The sequence below is a fragment of the Gouania willdenowi genome, chromosome 16 (assembly GCF_900634775.1).
Source record: "Gouania willdenowi chromosome 16, fGouWil2.1, whole genome shotgun sequence".
NCBI lineage: Eukaryota > Metazoa > Chordata > Actinopteri > Blenniiformes > Gobiesocidae > Gouania > Gouania willdenowi.
Window position 1 is genome coordinate 13,476,949 of NC_041059.1, and position 25,174 is coordinate 13,502,122.

The following is a 25,174-nucleotide window of genomic DNA, read 5'->3' on the forward strand; positions in this document are numbered from 1 at the left end:
GTCCATGCTGTCTGTTTCTCATTCTCTGCCACCACAAGATGGCAGCAGAGTAGCAGGTGTACATTAGGAATATTAGCAACATGTCGAGCCCTGGAGAGTTGCTGTCCTGTAGCAGTAATAGTAGTAGTAGACGTCGTAGATGTCTATAAGCTTCAACAGACACTATTGCACAATGATTGGTCCTTTAAGACAGACGAATTATATTGGATTTAGAATTATTTGAGAAGACATCAGATGCCTCCAGGAAAAGTCTGAACACATCTGCCTTGAGATTCACTAGTTTTTATCATTTTGAATGGATCAGTGGGATTATTTATAGACATACATGAAGATGGATTAGGGCTGGGCAAAAAAATGGATTTAATTGATTTATCAAATTTCTAGATAAAAAAACAATTTTTATTTTGCAAATTCGAGTTTAAAAAAAAAAAAAAATACATTATTTATTTACAGTATTTATTTATTTTTCCACTACAGTTTTTTCTGACTTTTTCTCGTTCCGTCCTTGTGGGGTTACCGCAACGCGATGTGAGCCAGCCCCCTTATTGTTTACATTTACCCTTTGAGTAGGCTATATGTGTGCCACAGACATGTTACATTTTTAATTCATACTATGCTGAGATGCTAAGGGAAGAGTTTATTATTTTTTTAATTGCAATGTTATACGTTATAAAATATGTAGTTATCTGATTTCTTAATCAGAAAATTTAAGCTACTGTGAAGTCGCTGTTGCACTTTAGCTTAAACCTGGGTTAAAGCTTGAATTTGTTGAATGACAGAGCCTCATTTACTTTTTATTTTGGGATTGTTCTATGCATTTTAACTCTTGAGGACAATCACAGCAATAAACAGTGACGTGCCGTCAGGGTAGGCAAGGTAGGCAGTGCCTACCCAAGTATATTATAAATTATTTATTTTTCCATTTCTGATAGCCTACAGTACCTATAAGTTTGAAAGTGTCCGCATTTTGTGCATTTCATAGCCCAAATTACAAAACAGCGCTATTCCCAGGTACGGCTGCACACACTCCGCTGTAAGGCAGGAGGAGGCCACGCCCCCTCCCATAAGCACACAGCTGCTCTGCCTCTGTTCCCATCGCGTGTTTTTACGTGTTTGCGCATACGCAGTCAGGTCCATAAGATGACAACTATTTACATCCAAAGGCAGCTCTCTACGCTGCCTTTGGATGTAACCGTGCTATGCTAAATGCTATACGTAAGTTCACAGTGCTTTAGTGAATTGATCCCATGTCACCGCTGCTGTTACTTTCTCTAGCTAGTGGGCGGGATAACACTACAGTCAGGATGACAGCGCTACAGACGATAGAGAAACTTTTTTTTGAGGAAAAACGACAGCTTTTAAAAGATGGGAGACCAACACCTGAGTTACCAGACCTTCAGCAAAGGTAAGGTCAGAAAATGTTTCATACTTTTCACAGTGAATGGTACAAAAGGAAGGATTGGCTTTGTGGATGCGCCTCACTGAGGCTGTTCTGAGTTGTTGCTGTCATTTTCTCCATGTTTCTGTGTTTCCAACACAAACAATGGATGCGCTGCCGTGTCATGAGATATATCTTGTTGGGAGAGTATGGAGGATATATTAAATAATTGTTTATGTTTCTTTAATGGTGTTTTACGATGTTGATTTTGTTAGATGGCTAAATGCTTGTTCATGTGGATCTTGTTGGGTTTTTCTTTCTTATTATGAATTCTATATTTTGATAAGCGCATTGAGATGACTTTGTTGTAAATTGCTTTATACAAATAAAGTTGAATTGAACTGAATTAACACTTGCCAGCAGAAACATATGAAATGGTCATTGGTGGTCTCGATTTGCAATGTGCCTACCCAACCTTAGTGGTCACGGCACGTCACTGGCAATAAAGCTTCACTTTTGACAATATATCTGATGTCTGCAATCTAAAATCTAGTCTGTCTTGAAGTTGTTGTTTTTATATGCTTCATTGTTTGTGCTTCCTCATGTGAAACCTTTGAAACGTTTTCTTTGCTTATAAAATGTTAATGTAACATTGTGGTATTTTTTTAAACCTATAAACTATGTTGATCCATGACATCATCATAGAAACACACATACACAGTAAGTTGAGTACACATGCTTGGTCTCGCCCTGAAACATGATGGTGGCTGAGGAAAAAGCAAAAGCCGACAACAATCGCAGACTCGGGTCAGGGAGGAAAGGCTGCAGCAACGTAAAAGAATGAGTGCAGAGTGAGAGGTGGTCGGAGAGTGTGTGTGTGTGTGTGTGTGTGTGTGTGGGGGGGGGGGGTGTCAAACCAGGAGGATGCTAAAATAAGGAGGGGCCCTGATAAACATAAGCCTGGCTGCACTTTTATTGAACTTTTTTTTTTTTTTGAGGTTTTCCGTAAAACAAAACAGATCACCAAAAGCTTGAGTGGAAAGCAGCAGAGGATGGGAACCTGCTCATGTTTTGCTTCTCAGCTTCTCCTCCTCTGCTGTTGTCTGTCCACCTCAGCACACTGTACCTCACACAGCCTTCCCCACGAACTCCTCTATCTCCCTCACTTCCTTTCTGTGCACATTTGACCTCCCTCCTCTTCCCTAATTCTCTCCTTCTGTAGTCTTCTGCCTTCCTGTCAAGTGTGAGGCACTTAAGCATCATTCAGACTGAACAATGTGGCTTTACAGTGCTACAATGTCGTTAAAGCTGTAGGTGGCAGTGACACCAACAGACAAAATGCACAAACTGGGGGGGCATCAACTGGCACCGGCAAATGGAGGTTTATAGTCTCATGTGGATGGAAAGACTTCGTTGGGGCCATTCATACACACTTTCGACAAGAGCTGGGCGATATATCGAGATTTAAGATATATTGAGTTTTCTAATTTGGAGATATAGAAAATTACAATATCGCATTTATATATATATATATATATATATATATATATATATATATATATATATATATACATAATCTTTTTTTTTTTTTACACCTTATTTTGTATCAAAATACTCGTTTTAGGAGTCACTGCATTTGCTACTTCTCAGAACAGCATGAAAAGCACAGTTAGATGGATTGCTGAACGCGTCCTAACCCTGACCTTCCCCTAAACAAGCCACACTACAGAACTCACTCACACGTGCTGTTCCTTATGGGAGAAAATGCCAAAAGTGGCACACACTGTTTAGTAATAAATGTGCCTGTGTGCTGTTTTGTATCAGCAAATTTAACCCTGAATTGTCTTTCTGGTCGGTCAGATTTAATTTGAAAAATTAAAAAATAATCAAGACTTACATTGTATATCAAGATTTTGAGGAAAAAAAATTAAATATGAGTTTTGGTCCATGTTGCCCAGCCCTACTTTCGACACACATATTGGTGTATGTCTTTTCAATTGAAAATATTATATCACTGTGACCTGTGATTTTTTCTTATATAAGCAATCTTTCATAAATAAACAAAGATCTAATGATCCGAGTATGCAACTTAAATTAATCTCTGCATCCATGTGAACATGTGCACAGTGCATACACATTCTTAGGGTCCTCTGTTCTGTCCTCTGAGGACTGTAATTCCTGCTCCTGTCTTTTTTGTCCCATGCACACTGTTGGCCTCCATCTGCAGATAAATGCTGCCTTAGCTGCTCTAAACAGGCCCACATGGTTTGCTCAGTCAGCATGTCAACGTCCCACTGTGTGTTGCACAAACTGTTGGCTGTGCACATGTATCCCTGAGGCTTATTGTTTGTACAACTGTTCGAAAGTGCAGCAGAGCAGGACCTTACAAACACTACGGGTTTAAAATAATATTTTTTAAAAAACAGGACATTTGGAGCACTCTGGCTGTCACATGTGATGTTAAATATGAGACAATGTGGAAAAATTAGAACCTTTTGTGTCACGTTATTGTTTCTTCTTCCAATGGATGTAATTATCCATCTGATGTAAAGCAAACCAGTGAAATACAGTATTTCATCCAACTTCTTCCTGCATGCTTGTGGATGTTTTGGCCTGGTGGCTTCCTGTCAGGGCAAAGGTCACCAATAATGACTTCCAGAAGACAGCGGTTTAGAAGGCCAGGGTCAAGTTCACAAAGGGTTACTTGAGTTATTGGGGGGGGGGAGATCTATGTGAGGTCATCTAGATAATAAAATGAAGAATGCATCTGAAGAACGACTTTAGCAGTGGCATCCTAACAATATAGTCTCATGCTTGTGTATAGACATGATGCTGAGACACTGAGTGCATGAAATTATCACAAGAGCTGGATTAAAGAAAACAAGGTCAGTTTTCAGTGAAAACAACCACAGCATTCTGGAGGAATATGCAGTCTCTATAGATAAAAGTTTCTCAAGTCATGCGTTAGGACCCAAAAGTGGGTCAGAAATGAATTTGAATATTTCTTATTATTTGATTAAGGGGTGAAGGTGAGTCCCAAAGTCAAACTCGTGGAGAGGAAACACTCTAGATGTTCCACAGAAACAGTTTTAAACTGTTGTTTGAAAAAGAGGGGAGGAAATAGGAAACAATAAGCAGCTTAAGAGGAAACCAGGCGGGGAGATATGTTGGAGGCCAAACTGGTGAAAGTGCTGATAAAAGGCTTTAGTTCTGATTTGAATGGAAACAGTCCCTGAAACCAAGAGTGAAGCAGACATGGAAACAAGGTTTAAAGAAAAAAGCTTCACCCGTCACACCCAAATGTAAAATTTTAAGTTTTTCAATGACTTAGTTCAAAACATTCAAAAACAGACTTGTAATCGTCTCTTTTTTTCCTTAAAGATTTGTGCTGACTCATTGACTTCACTTTCCCCCCCCCGTTTTTAGTTTTAAAAAGGAAGGAGTGAAGAAGCTCAGTCAGTTTAGGGACCACAAATGCCAAGGTCAAAGTATAGTTACAGGCATTGACTTTCTATTGATGACAAAACTATTTTAAAGTTAAACCAGAGCGAACAAGAGCACTCAGAGAGCGCAAACTTCCGACAAGCACAAAATATTCTCTTTGCCAGATATTCTCAGTCATCAGTGATTCACAACTCAAAGGTTTCGAAGAAATTTGTATAGAGAGGCTGCGCTGTTGAATGCTCAAAACAGAAAGAATTAGGGATGTAACGATTCACTCAACTTCCGATATGATTTGATTCACGATACTTGGTTCACGATACGATTCTTTCACGATTTATTTTACAAAATGAGACTGTAGACAAATGATGAATAAAAATACTGTACTATTTTCTTTTATCTTTCATTGTCAAAAGAATCCCTTGATAAACTATGCAAAACAATGCCATTTAATTAAAAATATTCCTGAATAATAAAGAAATAGCACAAATAAAGAAGAAGCCTATTCATTTCAATTCTGGCTCTACAGTAAACAATGCAAAACTGCATAAGAGTTCCTTTTCTTTTTAAAAGTGCAACTGAAAATGTATTTTGTGCCTTAACAATGTGCCAAAATGCTTCCACACTTCTGATTTAAAACACGGTGGTGGGTCCTGAATTTCAAATTCTAAATAGATAGCGCCCTTTGCTGTAAAAATAATAATAATAATAATAAATATGGTGCAAAATCACCAGCAGTAGGTGCTGTAGAACCAGCTCAGAGAGCTGAACATAGGGACTTATCATTTATATTTTTTAAAACTGATCCAGAATCAGTATATCTATCTGGATTAACCCCAGAATCTAATCCTATTAGTTCCTGATTCCTTGTTGAATATTTCCTGAAAATTTCATCAAAATCCATCATATAGTTTTTTTTAGTTAGATTGATTTAAAGACAAATAAATAAATAAATAAAATAACGGGGTTAAAAATATGGCCTCCTTGCCGAAGGTGAATGCATCTCAACTTTATCACCTAAAAAATATTTTTATAGCTCATACAGCTTGGGGAAGTCCCACTTCATCCACTCAAATTCTAAAAACCTGCTCATGATTATTAAAACATTTTGAAGCCACAAAAATTAATTAAAAAAGTAGTTCTGGCATTTTATTCTAAACCAAATATGTCAACATATAAAAGAGTAGTGAGCATTAGAGTTAGAGCATTAGTGAGTTGTTTAATTTTTCCAGGCTTTCGTCTTTCTGATTAAACATTCTTTGTGGGTGAGAATCGGGTTTTCTCTCACTGTCTAAAACACAGATATCCCAGAAGTCCTGGTTCTACATGGCTGCAATCAAAGGTTTTCAATGCCTCACTGGCCACGGTTACATGATGTTTTTTTAATTCTGAATTATTTATTCTGAATGAAATAATTCTGAATTAAAGTGTTCTGTTTCGTGTTTAAATGGAAATGGTAATTCCCAAACAAGGTTTACATGGAAAACAGGTTTATTCGGCTTTACATAATTCCGCTTTAGGTCTGGGGGTTGGGAAGGACGTGATACGTCTATCAGAAAAAACACACAACGGACATTTTTATTGTTGGCTGTAACACAGAACTCCACACATGAAAACTGTTTTCACCTTTATTTTGATCGTAGTTTTGAAGCAGCAGCTCGACAATAACACACGGTTTCAGTTTGGACCGCGGAGCGGAAAGGAGATAGGAACTAATCACTGGTAAAAAAAAAGCACAATAAAAGTCTGGAAAACAATCACCAGGAATAAATATTTGCTCCCTGGTAAAGATAGTAGCTGTAACAACTGGTAAAATGATAAACTGGTGAATGAACAGTCTGAATGCAGCACAGAGATGCATTTACACCACCTCCGGGTCCTAGTGCCAGCCATCCAATGAAGCCTGTTCCATTTACCGAGGTCAGTGTGTGTCCGTGTGAAAGTCTGCATGTTTATGCCTCCGTCCATCCACTCTTTTCATTATATCCATGTCTTTTAAGGCTCTTATTAAATAGTCTATGGAATCCGGGCCGCTGTTATCTTGGATTATAATCAGCGCGTCATCGCCGCAAGTCGCACAAGCGCAAAACAATCCGAATTTACTTAAAGCGGCTTTAACCAAGTTAAGTGTTTACAAGAAAGATGAATTATCTCATTTGAAATTAAAAACGGAATAAACCAGCCACCTAATTCAGAACAAACTTTAATTCGGAATTAAATTAGCATTAGGAATTATGTGTTTACAAGGTCAGGTTAAAGAGGAATTAACTTTTATTCCACTTTAAAGAGCAATTAAAGCTCCCATGTAAACTTGGCCACTGTTCCAAAACATGAATCTGAGGAAGTTGATATCATGCAGCTCTGTGGAAAGTGATCTGTTATCAGGGTGTGTTGATATGGATATGCATCTAAAACATGCAGGATTCCCTCCAGGACCACGTTGAAAAACCACCGGACTAGATGGCTCATTATTTCTGCTATTTTATACGTTTTGGTAGTTTTCTAAACTTTGATATTGGGTCCAAAACAAAAAAATCAGGGAAGAAACATGAAAAGCTTACAGGGCAGAAGCTGGAATCGAGAATAAAGAATGCGAGTGAACTAAAGTTGGCAGTGAGGGGGCAAGATAATCTTGTAGACATTGGAGTCTCTCATATATCCACCACCTTCATTATTTTGCTGCCATCTCTTTGCTGTCCTGCTTTGATCTCCATACTTGTCATGGTCACCATCACTCTGCTGACTCACTCACTCTGCAATAAGGTTTAAAAAAAAAACAAGCCCTGAACTAACTTGTTCTCTCCCTTTACATCCTCTCCCTCTCTTCACTAGTGTCCTTGAGGAATGTGTCAGAGCAGCACAAAAGAACAAAAGCCTGACAACAGGAGGAGGAGGAAGAAAGAAAGAAGGGGGAGAAAGTTGCATGAGGTAAAGAAGGGCCACGCCAGAGGAGGAAAAAAAGGGGGACTGGAGGGAAGCCATGAGTGGTGAGAGAAAGGTTGAGAGAAGCAGAGCACGGTCGAGTGAGTCTGAGAGGCGCTTTGTCATCACGTGCTGACATCAAGCATCACACACACATTTCAAAGCTCTTTATCAAGCACATACATGATGAGTGAGCCTGTCACAGTGCATGGATGCCTGTTTGATTCCCTGCTCTTTGATGTATTTCTTCTTATGTCATGGCAATATGCAAATGGGCCAAAGATGAATTATCCCAATGGCTTTGTAAGCTTTGTCCTTACATCAGCCACTTTCAGAATATCATCAATTTCCCTTTCCTGGACAGACTTTATACACCAGACCACCACGGCAGCAAAGAGACGGACTGAAGCCGATAAGACACAGCTCAGGGACCCCCATTTTGCCACGGTCATTAAATCGTGACCCACTTTTTTTTTTCCCTTTTTTTTAGAATTCAACCAACCCAATTTTGTTTTTCAAAAACAGCTAATGAAAACACACTTACTGTATGTTTTTAAAAACATAAATCTATATATTTCCTGTACAACATGCATTTACAGCAACATGCCTGTGAAAAGATTCTTTCAAAATAAAAATAAAAGTCCAAGTCTTTATTTATTTTTGACCAACTGTCCACGGACCACCCAGTACATGTCCGCGACACACTTTTGGGTCCCGACCCACCAGTTGAGAATACCTGCTTATGTTAATACTCAGCTCTACAAATGAATGAAGGAAACAAACCAGAGAAAACATTATAGCACTGTGTAAAGTTCAGCTGTCTTGTGAGGACATGCTGGGATTTCTACATGGTGTGTGTGCGCGCGCGTTTTAATAAAAACTACTATACGATCAGGCTTTGTTCTCATCAAATAGAATCACCTGGCTCTTTGCCTTCCTTTTCTTTAGTCCGTGCGTAAAGGCGCATATCACCTTCTTCCCAAATATTAACCTAGGGCTCTCTCTCTGTGTGTGTGTGTGTGTGTGTGTGTGTGTGTGCGTGTGTGTGTGTGTGTGTGTTCTTTGGGCAGCCCGAGTGACTTTGCGCTAATTCGCTGTGCAGTGGAGCGGATGGGATCATCCATCAGGAGTCAATAGTTAACGTCGGCTTTGTCCAGTTACCATCCATCATACGGGCGTGCATGCGTGCGCGCCTTGTGCACTATAGCCCCGACCCCGGAGGCCCCCCTGACCCTTCCCCGTCTGACGCGTCCCTCCCCTCTCTTCCGTCCGAGCCACAGGGGGCCAAAGCTCCAAGAAACACCCCCGACCTCATGCTCCAGCCCCAACTTTTCTTTGTGTGTGTGTGTGCCCGCGCACGTTTTCTGTAACGCATGTGAACAATGTTAAACAGATAATCCAATGGTCGGATCCATGAACAGGATCAATTTAGAGCCGGTTTTATTTTTATGACCAGTGCCGTGCCCGTCGACGCACGCAGGGCTGCCGGTGAACTTGGCCTCGGTCTCACTGCCTACCTCCAGTCCTCCCAGTCTAACTGTTTACTGGGTTTAATGCAGCCAGACGACATGTTCTGTCAACACACTGGCTTGGAAACATCCTTCCTGCTCAGCAGCACCAGCTCTGACTGTATTGATGTTGTTAACCCAACCATGAGCTTCATCAGGTGCGCAAATATTTTTTTCTTCTTCTAATTTTACGCACAGCACGTACAGAGCTGAGTTTGGCTCTATCTTCAGGTGTGTGGGCAAGAACGAGAAGCACGTCTCCAAAGTGAATGCTGCAGGGCCACTGAAGAAGCGCATGCACGGTGCGCACATGAGGGGCGTGTATTGTGCTTGCCGCCGGGGCGTGTCCGTGCACAAGGGGCGTGTACATCACCAACACAGGGGATCCTTGCTCTTCATGTCCAGTGAGCCACAGATGAGACAGGAGCTGTGACATAGCATCTACAGTCAGCACAGCAAACATTGGAGAACCACCAGGACCACCTGCAACCATCAGCAAGGATTGAATTGCGAGTATTTTTGGCGCAGACTCAGACAGACAGAAGTGCACACCAGGACACACTTGGACCTGACACTCCCCCCCCTCCCCAGTCATCCAATCAATACCCACTGCAGAGGATGGAGCGTAAAATCCCAGATTTCTCCGGCACTTGGGAGATGAAGAGCTCTGAAAACTTTGAAGAACTCTTGAAAATTTTAGGTAAGTTAGAAAAATTATTATTATTATTATTATTATTATTATTAATCTTACATGAAGCGAGTTATGCTGCGATGATTTCCCTGACGTCACCAGAGATTTCGATATAACTGTTGGTGGCGTTGCACATTATAGTCAAATCTCCAGCCTGGTTAAATTAAACATATCGACAGATTTGAATTTCTTGCATTGATATCAAAAGGTGATACAAGCACAATTTACACATCTGTGTAAAAAAAACACTACAGAGCTGTTTTGATAATTAGAGTTAATCTGATCAGCTAAAAGATACATTGATATCAATGAGCTGCAGATTAACAGCGGAGCGGGCAGGGACCGTCTACAAAGTGCAACACTGAAAATACGTTTCAGACTTTTGAATATGTTATATTTGTAAATATTAAGGTTCATTATTACTGTATAAAAATAGGAATAACTTCTTCAAAAATCCCTCTACAACAACAAACAGCCTTCATTAGGACCCTCTCTAATACATAAAAGATAAGTGAAAAAAAAAAAAAAACTTTCCCTGATTTTTGATTAATTTGTATTTGTAAATAACCATTAAGACTGTAATGAATTAGCAAGACCTTCTTCAAACATTATCAAATGGCGTTTTTCCAAATATCTTTGCTATAGTTGTTCAATGGAGGCCTGATAAAGTTTGTTGTTTTCAAGGATTTTCGAGGGATTTTTTTTTAAATCAAAGAAAATTATAATTTACAAATTTTTTTTTAATCAAAATAATTAAAATGTATTCTTATTTATATATCTTCTGTAGTAGTTACACGGGGACACAATAAATAATTATTCCTTAAAATGCCCAGAAAGCAATTATTCTTTTTTTTTAGAATGGCTGCTGTGGTATGATCCGCATGGCCTGTTAGAAAAATACACATGGTTGTCAGAGAAAAATAATATAAGACAGCTATTGGTATTGATTTAATTGTTTGAAATTTCTTTTCGGTGTTGCACTTTGTAGACGGTCCCTGCCCTGCACTTCACGCAGCTCACTGACATCAATGTATCTTTTTTTCAGCTCAACAAAACCAACTCTAGTAAATAAAACAGCTCTGTGGGGTTTTCTCTGTTACACTGCGTACACAGAGGTATAGATTGTGCTTGTATCATATGTTAATTTGATAGATATCAATAAGATAAATTCCAATCTGCGAGTATATCTTTCTAAGTTAACCAATAACTTTGGGTGTGTGTGTGTGTGTGTGTGTGGGGGGGGGGGGGGCTTTGTCATTCTGCAGAACTCCGAGCTCCATGTTTGGCCCCCAGCCAGCCTCACCCCTTTCCCCTCTCATCTCCCCTTTTGGCCTCCACTACAAACACAATGGAGACAAACGGCAGCACATCTGTCTGTGTCACAGCCTCAGAATATCTGCGCGTTAGAAAGAGGACCGTTATTATGGCACAATACAGTGCAGGACAGTTTCCTTATGATCCGAAGTGACATCCAGAGAAAGGGGCGGGGCCTCTGTCTGCACCATGCGGGCATGTGCGTGCGTGTGCGTGCGTCATCTATTCTTCACATCAGTTCTTTATGGTGAGATAGAGAGGGCAAAAAAGAAAGAAAGGAAACTAGAAAATTACTATAGTTGACCTCCTCAAGCTGAGGTCCCGGGACCCCTGGGAGTCTGCAAGCCCTCATTTAGGGGCCCATGACATATTTCTTCAAAGTTAAAATTGGTTTATCATTTAAAGCAGGGGTTCTCAACTGGTTTCACCCCGGGACCCCACATTTTTAGAATCAGAAAAGTTTTTATTCAAGTAGAGTTTAAAACTACAAGGAATTTAACTTGGCAGTTGGTGCGAAGAACAAAAAAAACAACAAAAAACAAACCAGGAACAATAACAATAATAATAATAATAATAATAATAATAATAATAAATATAAAGGATAAATATGTAGATATATAAAAGTGCTGCAGGTAATATTGTCTTTATGTTTTTGCCACAGGGATTAAATCGCAACCCACTTTATATATATAAATAACAATTTTTTAAAAATAAAAAAAACTCACATATAGAATCTTTTTCAAAACATAAATCTGCAATATGCAACATGCATTTCACACCATGCCTGTCAAAAGAAAAAAATTCTTTATAAATAAAAGACAAGTCCAACACGAGAGACATTAAGTATTTTTTTGTTTTGACCAGCTGTCCGTGACTCACTTTTGTTGAGAATCACTGATTTAAAGTGCATCAGTCTGAGCCTATCAGGAGCCACAAATTTCTCTAATTTCTGAATACAAAAATCCCATTCACTCATGACACGGTATAAATCAACAAAGTTGCAAATCATTTTGTAAAAATATACAAAATTCTAGCAATTTTTATTAGGTGTTTTCAGTCTAAGTTTGTAAAAATCAATTATGTAATGATCACACCATTCTATTACTATTTCTTAGACTTATTGACGTTAATATTTCTGAATTCCAACCCTGAGAAAAAACTAACTCTAGCAGTTTATTTACTTTACATAATCACATTCATTCTTCTGCATTTGCAATGAATGGAATGAATGAATGGATAACTGGGGGCAAAGCACAGCTGGATGTGTCCTGTCAGCACCAAACGGCCGCTTCCATCCATCCATCCTCTCACTGTGTCCCAAACGCTTCCTCTATGGCCTCTCCTCTTTGACCTCTGACACACACCGTCTGCCTAACTGCACCGTGCACGGCCCTGTTGGTCATGTCCCATAGGCATTTTGGTTTTAATGTTGCATGGAAGTTGTTGAGGTAAATTCTTTCTTTTAACACCGAGCAGTTGCTTGAGACACCTCACCCCCTCTTTGTGGCTCCAAATGGTCCCCAGGAGGACTATAGATCGGCTCTGAACCAAGAGGCTAATGAAGGACACATTTCAACTGGTTTAGTCTTCATCAGGCCATTAAAGTTTTTAAAATTACAAATATGAACATTTATCAAATATTTTTGAAAAGCCAAGCTAATGTAAAGTGCAATTATATACACACACACACACACACACACACATATATATATATAAATAGTTGGACATAGTTGAACATGTCTATATTCTGGAATACTGCAATACCTGAAATCAACTTGAAAATAATGTAAAAAGAGACTGGATGTTTTTCTTCATGTCTTATAGTTTCCATGCAATAACTTTGCTGTCGGGCTGCATATGCTGTACGATGACAATGCACACGTAACATACAGTGTGCAGGCTAGATGACTGTGCATTTCTCTGTGTATATATTTACACTTACTGACAGGTGGGAATGTGTGAGAGGTGAGAAGTTGAAACCCAATGCGACGGACGACGCACACTGGGGAGACACCGGCACACACACACACACACACACGCATACACGCACACACTCACACACGCACTTCCCATCACACATGAATGGAGATCGCTTCCCTGCTTGTCGTCTGGGAGTCTTGCCCCCCTCCCTTCACCTTCTTTCTCCCATGTTGCACTGCTTCTCCTTCTCCTACTGCATCATGTCCTCACATTCTCATTTTAAGATATCTACTACCTGTCAGGACCTTTTCTCACTTCATAACTCTGTCAAAGACTTCATTCTACAATGACCCACAAATTTCAAGATATTTTATTTTACTAAAACTTACCACTACAAATGCAGATTTCATAAATATTATTATGCTTGAGATTGGATTTTGTCTTTTTATGTAGTTTATACGGTAGCTCTACATTTGTACCATTTGTCAAAGTTGAAGGGAACATTTGTGATTGCGAGAAGGTGAAAACTAAGAAACAAACCAGTAAACTACTTAAGTAGAATAATAGAAGTGTACAAACTTAACATGTGTACTGTAATATACAGGACACATGTATAATGTATTGTACAGTACATATGATATATAGTCTGTATATCAAATAAAACAAGTTTCTACTATTTTTTTTCTCATTACTTTTATTGTGAAAATCAAAGGTTCAACTTATGTTTCTGTTTAAATGTTCAAATAGGAAAAATAAGATCAAATTAAATCTGCTTCAGGTTTTATGCTTTATAAGCCTTTAAAGCACTGATGTAGTTTCTGAGCTCACAGTTTCCTCTGTCATCCTTAATAGACACAGATGTGGAGTTTGATGCTGCCATGAGTGCAGCTCCACGACTCCTTAACTCTTCATCTGACTACTTGGCAACAAATGTATTCCAGACAAAAGTTTCCACAACGCAATGAAAAAAAAAAAAGTCCCTCCTGTCACATCTTTTCGAATCGTCTCTAAAACACGCTGTTTTTTTTTTCTCAGGTGTGAACGTGATGCTGCGCATGATTGCAGTGAAAGCTGCATCAAAGCCTCTGGTAGAAATCACACAGGATGGAGAGACACTGTCTATCAAAACCTCCACCACAGTGCGAACCACCCACATCACCTTCACCGTGGGGCAGGAGTTCAATGAGAGTACAGTGGACGGGCGACCCTGCATGGTACGCATTGAAACATTATTTATTTCTTTAAAATCTACAATCTTTCTCTAAATCCTCAAACATTCATGCATGCACTTCCAGAGAGTTAACTTTGTCTTCTTTTTGAATAATATGTTAAGGTTTCATTTATTCAGTCTTCTTCAGAAGGGTCTGCTGATAGCTTTGATGTTCTCTTAAATTCCACGTAATAATTCCAGCAAGTTCATTTTGTCTTCAAGGATCAAAGTAAATTTCCTGAAAAAAATGTGTCTGAATAAATGAAAACCTAACATGTTATTCAAAAAGAAGACAAAATGAACTTGCTGAAATTTTTATGCGGAAGTCAAGAAAATAACAAAGCGATCAGCAGACGCCTCTGAAGAAGACTGGCAGTGGACAGTTGAAACATGTAAGGAGGTCAAAGTAAATTTCCTGAAAAAAAGTTGTCTTAACGAATGAAACCGTAACATGTTATGCATGCATGAACACCCATAAACAGTCAGTGCCCAACACCTGAAATAAATGGGTATTTAAAGAGTAAGTTATTTTCATTAAAACCATGTTTGGTTGATTTAACAGCTAAACTTCATCCTTGCAAATCGGTCTCTTTCTGTTCCCTTTTACCTAAAAATGGCTTCTGCTTGTCTGCCGCCAAACCAAACGTCTATGACTGGCAAAATCAAATAATGAATCACAAGTCATCACCTCTGCCAGCCGTCCCTCTGCGGTGCACTGGCTTTATCTCTATAGACACTTTCTAATTTTTGTGTTCATCTGCCTAAAAACACAGCTTATATTGATGAGTCATATGTTTCCAATATTCTTTCTATGTCATTTAGAGTTTTCCACGCTGGGAAACAGACAGCAAAATAAGCTGTGTGCAGACATTGCAGAAAGGAGACGGACCCAAGACTTCCTGGACCCGTGAGATCACCAGTGATGGCAAACTGATCCTGGTAATACACACAATAAGTTGCTGGTGTCATTTGCTGGATTTCATTCAGACTTTCCATGTTAAAAATATTCAAACTCAAAATGTGTCATCAATACTTGTTGTTTTTGCAGGCTGTAATCTTTGTGGTTTTAAAGTGGTATAATTGTGCAGTGATTAAGCTGTTTCCTTGCGGCTGTGCATGAGTGACAAGAGGCTCCATAAGTCACAACCAAAGTAGATGGATGGATGGATGGATGGATGGATGGCTCTGAGTACTTTGACGCCTCATCTGGCATAGGATCAAATAAACTCTATAAAAACCTTAGATTGGCAGTACAAACAAACATCTGTTCTAAAAGCAAAAAAGACTTCTTTGTTGATGGAAAAAGAAGTTTCACCTCAGGCTGAATGAATAAAAGGATTTCGGATAGGTTTTTAATGCTCTTTTCCAACTAGTTCCAACAAGCTTCCAGTAACTGGCCAAACGACATCCTGCATCTATTTGTTTATCGAACTGTGTTTGAAATGAGCAAACTGAATGGAGCTTTTTAAAAAGATATTTGATTAAAGGTTAGTGCTAGGTTACCATTTTGGAATGATTCTTTATGGCTGAATCAAGCAATGCCTTAGTTAGTAAAGCCTGCTGTGGGTTTAGTATGACTCAGACATCTGCTGTGAAGAATGTGTTTATTTCACAATTTATCCATAAACAGCAGTTTCCATTACTGCCTGGCATCCGCTGCTGGAGACCCAAAAAAAAAAAAATAATTAGGATTTTTATCTGTATGTTGCTGTTTCTGGAAAAATACTTAACTTTTATTGCATTCCCAACAAATTGTATACAGATATTGTTGAACTACAGTCCTGTTAAACAGCTTTGTTGGTGTCCTTTTCTTTTCAGACCATGAGAGCAGACGATGTGATATGCACCCGAATCTACGAACGACAATGAACGCCAGCACTTCTCACTTTTCATCCTTCCAGCAGCTCCCGCCCACGGAGATAGTGATCTGTAGTTTTATTCCAGTGTCCTGCTTGTAATAAGTCTGGTAACTCTATCCAGCATGTCAAACACACACTATAGACATCCTATAGCACCTGTGTCGTTCGTCTGTATGTATCACATGTGATCAGTGGGAAATTTAAACTGTAAAATGTATGGCGCATTTTGTGTTTTGGCTTGTTAAGCGACACGTGTGTGTGTGTGTGTGTGTGTGTGTGTATGTGTGTGGCAGCAGTGAGGTGTGAGACTATATTTGTACGTGTGTAAGCTAATCTTCAAGCTTTGCCATTTTTAGGTCAGTTTAGATGTGTCTGCATAGCTCCACTTTTTCTACTTCATGAAGACATTTTGTATTTATTTCTACAATACAGTCAGCTTCTAACATTTGACCTCTTTTATATGATTATAAAAGTGCTTTTTTATGGGGAAAACTGAACAATAAAGCCTGACATTAACTCTGCATGACGTAAACTTTTGGCTTTGCCATCGCGTAAACTATCAGAAGCATCAAAGCGTTGAAGGGTTTTATAGTATGAGTGTTACTGTAAAATGGAAGTACATTATTAGGTTCCATCTAATTTTGGGCTTTCAGTCAGCTGTCTGCTACTTGAATAACCTGCCCCCCTCCCTTGCTGTCTCGCACTCTTGGTTTTTCCCATCTTTCCTTCTTCCTCTTTTTTGCTCTATCAGTCATCTCTGAGTCACACCATGATTCCTCTCCAATTCTGTATCTCGCAGCAAAGTGGCTATTTGTACAGACATGCTTCTAGATTTGTCCTATAAGTGGCTATTTGTACAGACATGCTTCTAGATTTGTCCTATTTTAGCCACTGGCAAGTTTGATTTGGTTTATTGTAATCAGTTTAGTAGCCTTACAAATCCTACCATACCTTATTTGATGTTATATTATTTTTAAAAATAGGAATCTGTATTTTTTTTAATATATATGATTATTATTATCATTAGGTCTATAATTAGGATAGAAAATGCTGTTTGGACATTTTTCACAGGATTTAAAGGCCTAAACACGCATGGACTGGCAGCTAAAGGTCATCTATTGTTTGCCAAATCCTCTTAATTAGTTTCTCGTAAAGTCAGACAAGAATATTAGGATACAAAAAAAAAAAAAAAAACACCTGACCTTTTTAAGGCCTTGGAGATCAGTGCAGCGCCTCCAATACTTCACAACAAAGGACGCAAACAGCGGCCTTACACAGTTTAGAGGATTTATGCACAGCTTTGCATCTTTGAATAACAAGTCGTAATGTTTCAGTTCATTTTATAGATTTATTTCAAGGGATCTTTGGTTTTTTTGTTTGTTTTTTTTAAAAAAAGACTTCACAAACGCCTATGAATAATGCAAAACTAAACTTTTTTTTTACAGACAATTCACAGGCTTTGAGTGAAGCTATTGAATTGTATTTTGGGGATAGGAGTGGGGTGGCTTCATGTATTGATTGTTAAATCCATTGACTGTGCAATTTAGGTCGTTGGTAGGATGTAGCATATGGCAGATCTGTGGGATTTTGATCCTGCCATTCAAACTGGAACAAGAAATAATCTGTCACAACTATCCAGCAGCAGCTTCAGCATTTATATTTGTTTCACAACATAACAGAATATTGTCAGAACAGCATCAATTTGGAAATTATGTGCTTTGTTATTCACTCCTGAAACATAATTGTTCATCTCAGATGATGCATTTAGTTCATTTAGTTCAGCTGTGCACATTGTGATTATTAGTGAGTGTATTTTGGAACCACCTTAGAACAAAATGAGGGTTACCTAGCAACAAAACTAGATCACCATTAAAGCAGTTTTGGTCCTAATGTGCATGAGTCCACATCGGTCATATCTCCAATTATGTCAGCCTGTATTTAAATCAAATTCTCTTTACTGGGGCCATCTGTTGATGTGGCAACAACTAAAAGATGACTTTTTAAGCCAAACCTCTTGACCAATCATAGATGGTCAGCGTACAGGTCAGTGGGCCTGTTGCCAGGGACAGGAAATACCAACAGGATTATAGGGTATAGCTGATTGACAGCAGATGTGCGTAACAACGAGTTGGTTGTTTGGGGTGCTGAAGGTTGAACAGAAGCCAATGGTGTGAAAACACAGAGGAAAATAACATCATCTGACTCACATGCTATATATGACCAGATTCTGAAGAAAGGAATCTATTGATGAGAAACCTTTTTTTTTTTTGTAAACTATTTCTTTTTCTTGCCCTGCAGCTGTATGTAGTTACAGTGTGTGACCCCCATAAAGCCCCAACTGCCTCCTGCCCTAATAAAAGAGGTAAATAACTACCCCTCCCACTCTGTTTATTACCCCCTGGGGCAGTAAAGGGCAGCTGTCTGGCTGTTTTCAAAAGCCAGCCTACACAGGACTGCCTGGTAGAAAAAAATAGGGCATACTTGTATATTGACAAAAACATGCACACGGATATACTAACAGACCTCGACCTAAATGCACATTCTGGGCACTGGTCACACGTACCAACAAACATTGGCACTGTACATGTGGCTCATAAACACACTGTTGAGACTTACTTTAAAGATGAGTACACAAACAGTTCAGTGCACACAGAACTGATATCTACACTGTGGATGTGCAGACTATAATGGGACCTTAGAAAGGCACTGGATTGAGCGAAAATGCAAACTGCAATAGATGGAAATAGAGAGACTGCAGATTAAAGTATTGTGTATACACATTGTGCAAAACCAAAATGTTTGCATGGGATTTTACAGAATTACTTTATCAGTGGTGGAGAGCATTCCACTGGATATTGTGGTTAAAAGACTAACTTTGGTGCTGCAGACATTTACGGGACAGCCAGTCATAGTTTAGGTGCCTCTGAGCCACTGCTGAGTCTGGGTGCTGTTTGACAGATGACTTATGTGCGGTGAGGCTATCCGTGTGTGTACCCTACTGCATGCTTAAGTGTGTGTCACAAATGTCAAAACAGGTGATTTGTGATGTAGTTGAAACAATTATCTGCAAAAAGGGTCAGGATGGCTCTGCTTTAGAAGGCGGGGGGAGCCCTGAAGGTGGAGGCGAGCAGGAAGGCTTTGCTGAGGCACATTCCTGTAACATTCTCAGGATAGTATGATGATGTGTGCACATAATGTTTCACACACAGAGATCTGCATTACTAAAACACTCAAGCAACAGGGATGCATTTGACAGTGTGAGGACAGGAGTGTGCCATTTCACATTATTATCTTTGTCCTGAATCATGATTTACTCCTCAAACTCTCCTGAAAGCATGCACTAAACTAACTGATACACACAACCAATGCACAAGTGCACTGATTGGCTGTTGGCAGCATAGTAAAACCCCAGAAACCTTTGAGGCTGCTTGTAAACACTGGTGAGGAACATTACGCATTGGCAACTGATTCGGACTGTGACCACATTAGTAAAAAGATAGAATGATTTTTTTAATTTAAAGACAGTCAGGTGTCTTTCAAGAGCTAACTTTTGCATTTATTTAAACTGTATCTATCATTACAAGTTCAAAAAAGTACTCAGAAGACTGAAGAAAAATATAAATCCATTGCTTTTTTCCCTGCACTGCAATGATTTATCTCTTCCTCTTGGTGTTGGGCTGGTAAAGGGAAAAGATAATTAGCAAGACAAATTCTATAGCAAATTTTCAACAGAAAGTATGTTTGTGCCTAATACAAATAGTTTTATCTAGACTGGATTATTGTAACTATTTACTGTCATGATGTCCCAGCAACTCACTAAAAAATCTCCAGTTAACTCAGAACTCAGGAGAGAGCATACTTCTCCAGCATTGGCTTCTCTTCATTGGCTTCCTGTAAAATCTAGAATAGAGTTTAAACTCTTCCTGTTAACAAAGCTCTACATGATCAAGCTCCTGTATATCATAAAGACCTGTTAGTGCCCTATCATCTGGGCAGAACACTTTGCTCTCATTTTGCTGGTCTTCTGGAAGTTCCTAAAGTGTCTAGAAGTAGAATAGGAGGCAGAGCGTTCAGCTTCCAGGCCCCTCGCCTTTGAAATCAGCTCCCAGTCATAGTATGGGAGGCAGTTACCCTCTCTACCTTTAAGGCAAAACTAATAGCATTAACCTAACCGCTAGAGCAGACATGGGCTCGTCTGTAAATGGTCGCATTTACAAACCATGAAGTCGCTGTTAGCTTACCAATAAATGGGAAGAGATTTGAATTCATATGGTTGGTTTTGATTTACAGTCTGCATAAACAGGACTAAATCATAACATAACCTAACCTCTAGAGCGGACATGGGCTCGTGTTTAAACGTTTGCATTACTGGTTTAATAAACGGGAGGAAATTCGAATTCTGATGTAGCTGGTTATGATTTACAGTTTGCATAAACAGGACTGAATCGTAACATAACCTAACCGCTAGAGCGGACATGAGCTCGTCTGTAAACGGTCACATTTATAGACCGTGGAGTCGGCGTTAGTTTACCAATAAACGGGAAGAGATTCGTCACCTTTATAATAAGTGTTGACTATGCCACTGGGAGCGAGGCCCAAAGCCAAGGCAGACTGACTTGATAATACTGCATCATGTTTTTCTGCAGTCTGTGCCTTCTCCTTGCCCTTCTATCTCTTTTCTGTTTAAGGTGTCTTGAAGCTGGAGATGACAGTTCCTGAGTCTTCTTGCTGACCTTTGAGTTGGGGGGAAAGGAATCATCCAAATCAGAAAGTGACGTGCCGTGAGCACTAGGGTTGGGTAGGCAGGGCGTTGCAAATCGAGACCACCAATGTCAACACCAATGACAATTCTGTATGTTTCTGCTGGCAAGTGTTAATTTCAATTCAATTAAACTTTATTTGTATAGCGCAATTTAAAACAAAGTCATCTCAATGCACTTATCAAAATATAAAATGCATAATAAGAAAGAAAAAAAACCACAAGTATTTATCCATCTAACAAAATCAACATTGTAAAACATTAAAGAAACATAAACAATTATTTCATATAGCCTCTATACTCTCCCAACAAGATATATGTCATGACACGGCAGCACATCCTTTGTTTGTGTTTGGAAACACAAAAACAAGGAGAAAATGACAACAACTCGGAACAACCTCAATGAGGCGAATCCACAAAGCCAATCCTGCCTTTTGTACTATTCACTGTGTATGTGCAAGCTGCTAAAAAAGTTCAGAAACAGCCAAAATGATGCATGCACTAGAGTTGTCACGATACAAACAATTTTCTGACATTATCTTTGCTGAAGGTCTGGTAGCTCAGGTACTGGTCTCATCTTTTAAAAGCTGTGGTTTTTCGTCAAAAGAAAGTTCATTTATCGTCTCTAGCACTGTCATCCTTCCTGTAGTGTTATCCCGCCCACTAGCTAGAGAACGTAGCAGCAGCGGCCACACTCTATCAATTCACTAATGCACTGTGAAAGTACATATAGCATTTAGCATAACGCAGTTATGTCCAAAGGCAGCATAGAGAGATGCCCTTTAATGTAAATGGTTTTCATCTTGGGGGACTGAGCATGCGCAAATACATAAAGACACGCCATGGAAACAGAGACAGAGCAGCAATATGCCTTTGGGAGGAAGTGTGGCCTTCTCCTGCCTTACAGCGGAATGAGAGTGTGCAGCGTCTCTGCCGTACCAGGAAATAGCGATCTTTAGTCATTTGGGCTATGAAACGCACAAAATACTGACACTTATAGGTACTATAGGCTATCAAAAATGGAAAAATAAATAATGTATAATTATATTATAATTAAAACAAATAATCAAAATACAAATTCACCCTTGGGTAGGCACTGCCTACCTTGCCTACCCTGACTGCACGTCACTGAAATCAGATTACAGAAAAAAAAAAAAATCAAGGAGGTTATTCAGGTGCACATTCAAAAGACCTGTTTTTGTTTAATAAAATCTGACAATCTGACATGATCTGGATAATAATTCCCATAAGTGGCTGGGACTAGTCAGTTCAATGCTGTACATGCTGCTCAGTCATCTATACCCCTGTGATTATCCTTATCTGTCTAATCCTTCCAGTCAAGCACAATGGTTCTACAGTAAACTGGAATACTGCTGAAAGAAATCTTTGTTTGGATAAAGAATGCAATAACAAATCTAATTATAGACTCATCTGTGACCTTTGGATAAACCCTTAAAAAAAGATAACATCTAAAGACAGACAGAAGAGCTGCTTTTTTTAAAAAACAAAAAAAAACAAACAGTCAACCAATCCCAAAGGGTGAGGCTTCTTTCATCTCCCCTGACTTACTTTCTTCACTTTACTTTTTTGTCCACCCCAGGGCTTGAACCCATGACCTTCTTGCTGTGAGGCGGACGTGCCTATATCATTTGATGAAATCTATTACATTAGCCTTGGTCATTCACCCAAGCTGCCACTCTAACCCAGAAGAGTGCGGTTGGTTACATTCCTAGATGGCTGCTGTCCTGCATGTCTATTTACTTGAAAGCATTTGACATAAGTTGTTCTTCATCGGCCAACCAATGTCATTGGTTGGCCGATGAATTGGTTGGTATTTTTGTATCTTTCTGTTGTCTTTCTGTTGTCTTTTTGTGCTTTTTTTTGTACAATTATAGTTTTTTGTTGCCATTTCAGTGTTATTCTGGAGTCATTTTGTGAATTTTTTAGCTTTTTTGGTGTAGTTTTTGTGCATTTCTGATGTTATTTTGTGCATTTTTGTATAAATGTTGAGTTTTTACTCATTTTGATATTTTTGTTGTAGTTTGGTGTATTTTTCTGTAATATAGGTGTTTTGGAATCATTCTGCGTGTTTTTGTAGCCTTTTTGTGTATATTTACAGTTATTTTGTCGGTTTTTGTTGTAATTTTGTGTGTTTCTGGAGTCATTTTGGTTTTTTTTGTGCATTTGTTTTTCATTTTATTTTACTCATTTAGTATGTTTTTATTATAAATACCTTATGTGTGATGAGGGTGTGTTTTAAGATTTGTGTGTGTGTTTGTGTGTGTGTGCTCTCTCTCCCGGCCGCAGGGACAGTGGCTTTGTGTGCGTGTGTGTAAGCGCGCGGCTCTTTCTCTCTGTCTGTGTGTGACGGTGGCTGGATGCACACACAGGGACTATGTGCAAGCTGCTAAAAAAGTTTAGAAACAGCCAAAATGATGCATGCACTAGAGTTGTCACAATATCAAAATGAATAACCACGATACTATACCAGACAAAGTATCATGGTTCTGGGTCATATTGCGATACTGAAGCCTTTTTTATTATTATTATTAATTTTATGATCTGCAATGTATTTGTACAAGTTGGAAATACTTATTAATTACTTATAGTGTTGTTTGGTGCATGATAAGAGTACATAAAAAATAATAAATGAAGTTAGAATTTATATGGTTGAAATTAACAAAATAATAATTTACCTTCCTTTGCACATCAATTTATGCTTAACTAATATAAATAATCAACTTAGGATAACAAATCCACTGTCTTTGAAAAAAAAAAACTATTTGACAATATTGCTTCTTCTCCAACATAATAGACCATAGAGGATAAAATACAATAAACAGGAAGTGATTCCCTGAGGAAACTACATTTGTATGCATTTTCTGGGTGACGTCACTGGTGTTTAAAGAGATTGGATGTGATCCCTCCTTTGTATGAATATAATTTGTAAATATTGTTTGTACATTGTGAATATCTCTGTAAATAAAAAAATAAAATAAAAAAAGATCGCTCGGAGTCCGTGCGAGAAAAAAAACAAAAAGTGTTCCCTCCTTTGGCTCTTATAACTGGTGGCAGTGCCTGCACAGTGGATCTCCTATTGCTTTACCGTCTCTGCCTCGTTTAAAGCCAAAATAGTTCCAAATGGGACTTTTGGAGTTTGGTTTCTCGAGCAAAATTAGTGACGCCACTGATGACGACGCCGGCGCAGCAGACTCGCATGCTTCTGCCATGTGTTGTCTCATGTTTGTGACTGTAAGCCGTGCACGCGTCCAGGCAAGACAGGACTTCAGCTTGTCGTTTGTTTTGAAGCGAGTGCCCCCCTCCCCAATTTGTCGGTTTTTAAACAGACCATGACTTTTTATTGGAAAAAATTATATTTTGCATTCACTCTAAAGTCACACGAGACTACCAGAAATCCACAGATCTTTTTATGAAACATGCATAAATGTTTTGAAAATAGGTAATTTCCTACAGATGATAATTCATGTATAGGAAATAACAGTCATCTTGGATTTCTTTCAAAATGGCCACCAGAATGGAACATCAAGATGCTTCCATCAAAATTTTAATTCCTCATTACATACTTAACTTGTTTGCAAAGTTCCAGGCTTTTGGCCGGAAGTGCACTTTTATGGGTACCAGATGCACTAAGGTACCACACTATCACTCATTTTCCCCACGATAACCTACCCCAGACTAAACTCACCTTGTTCCATATCTATGTGCAGATATTTAAAACTCTGTTTTCTCTGACACCCCTTCATAAGAAAAGCATGCGACTGTTAACTGCTGGCTCAGCTCTTTACAAACAGAGAGAAGATGTTTCCTGAGCTCTCGGTGAAAGGTAGCAACCCTGCAGGTACGACTCCTAACACCACACAGTCACTACCGTCTGATGTATGTACACTTCACATCTACAGCACACCACATACAGAATGTAGCACACCGGTGCAATAGGCTCCAACTGCAGTTCATATCCAGCTCCATGACCTGTCTCTACATCTTGTGAGGTTGCAAGGACTCTCACTTTCAGATCTGATGGGCGCCATGACGGAATTGCTGTGTTTAATTTGTGCCACATGGACGGTGGAGGCCGATGCTGCCTTTGCCATCTAGGAGGACAGGTTTCCCACTGTGGCAACCTCTCCAAACTTTTTCAGCCTCACAGAGCT

General features: G+C 39.1%; 2 protein-coding genes across 2 annotated transcripts in view; one reads left to right on the top strand and one right to left on the bottom strand.

The window, feature by feature from the left end:
* LOC114478379 (circadian-associated transcriptional repressor-like) overlaps positions 1-25,174 on the bottom strand; it is a 61,880-nt gene that overhangs the window by 33,388 nt on the left and 3,318 nt on the right. The gene's annotated exons all lie outside the window — the stretch shown is intronic.
* On the top strand, positions 9,664-16,764 carry crabp2a (cellular retinoic acid binding protein 2, a). The gene is made up of 4 exons (XM_028471428.1): positions 9,664-9,949; positions 14,210-14,388; positions 15,207-15,323; positions 16,203-16,764. Exons 1-4 carry the CDS (start codon positions 9,868-9,870, stop codon positions 16,251-16,253), a joined length of 429 nt encoding a protein of 142 aa, XP_028327229.1. The 5' UTR covers positions 9,664-9,867; the 3' UTR covers positions 16,254-16,764.

What these genes read in the sequence shown, in the direction of transcription:
- crabp2a (XM_028471428.1), top strand. Translation starts at nt 9,868, where the DNA reads ATGGAGCGTAAAATCCCAGATTTCTCCGGCACTTGGGAGATGAAGAGC. An exon ending in TGGACGGGCGACCCTGCATG is followed by an intron (nt 14,389 to 15,206) that starts GTACGCATTGAA and finishes TATGTCATTTAG; the next exon opens with AGTTTTCCACGCTGGGAAAC. An exon ending in GTGATGGCAAACTGATCCTG is followed by an intron (nt 15,324 to 16,202) that starts GTAATACACACA and finishes TTTTCTTTTCAG; the next exon opens with ACCATGAGAGCAGACGATGT.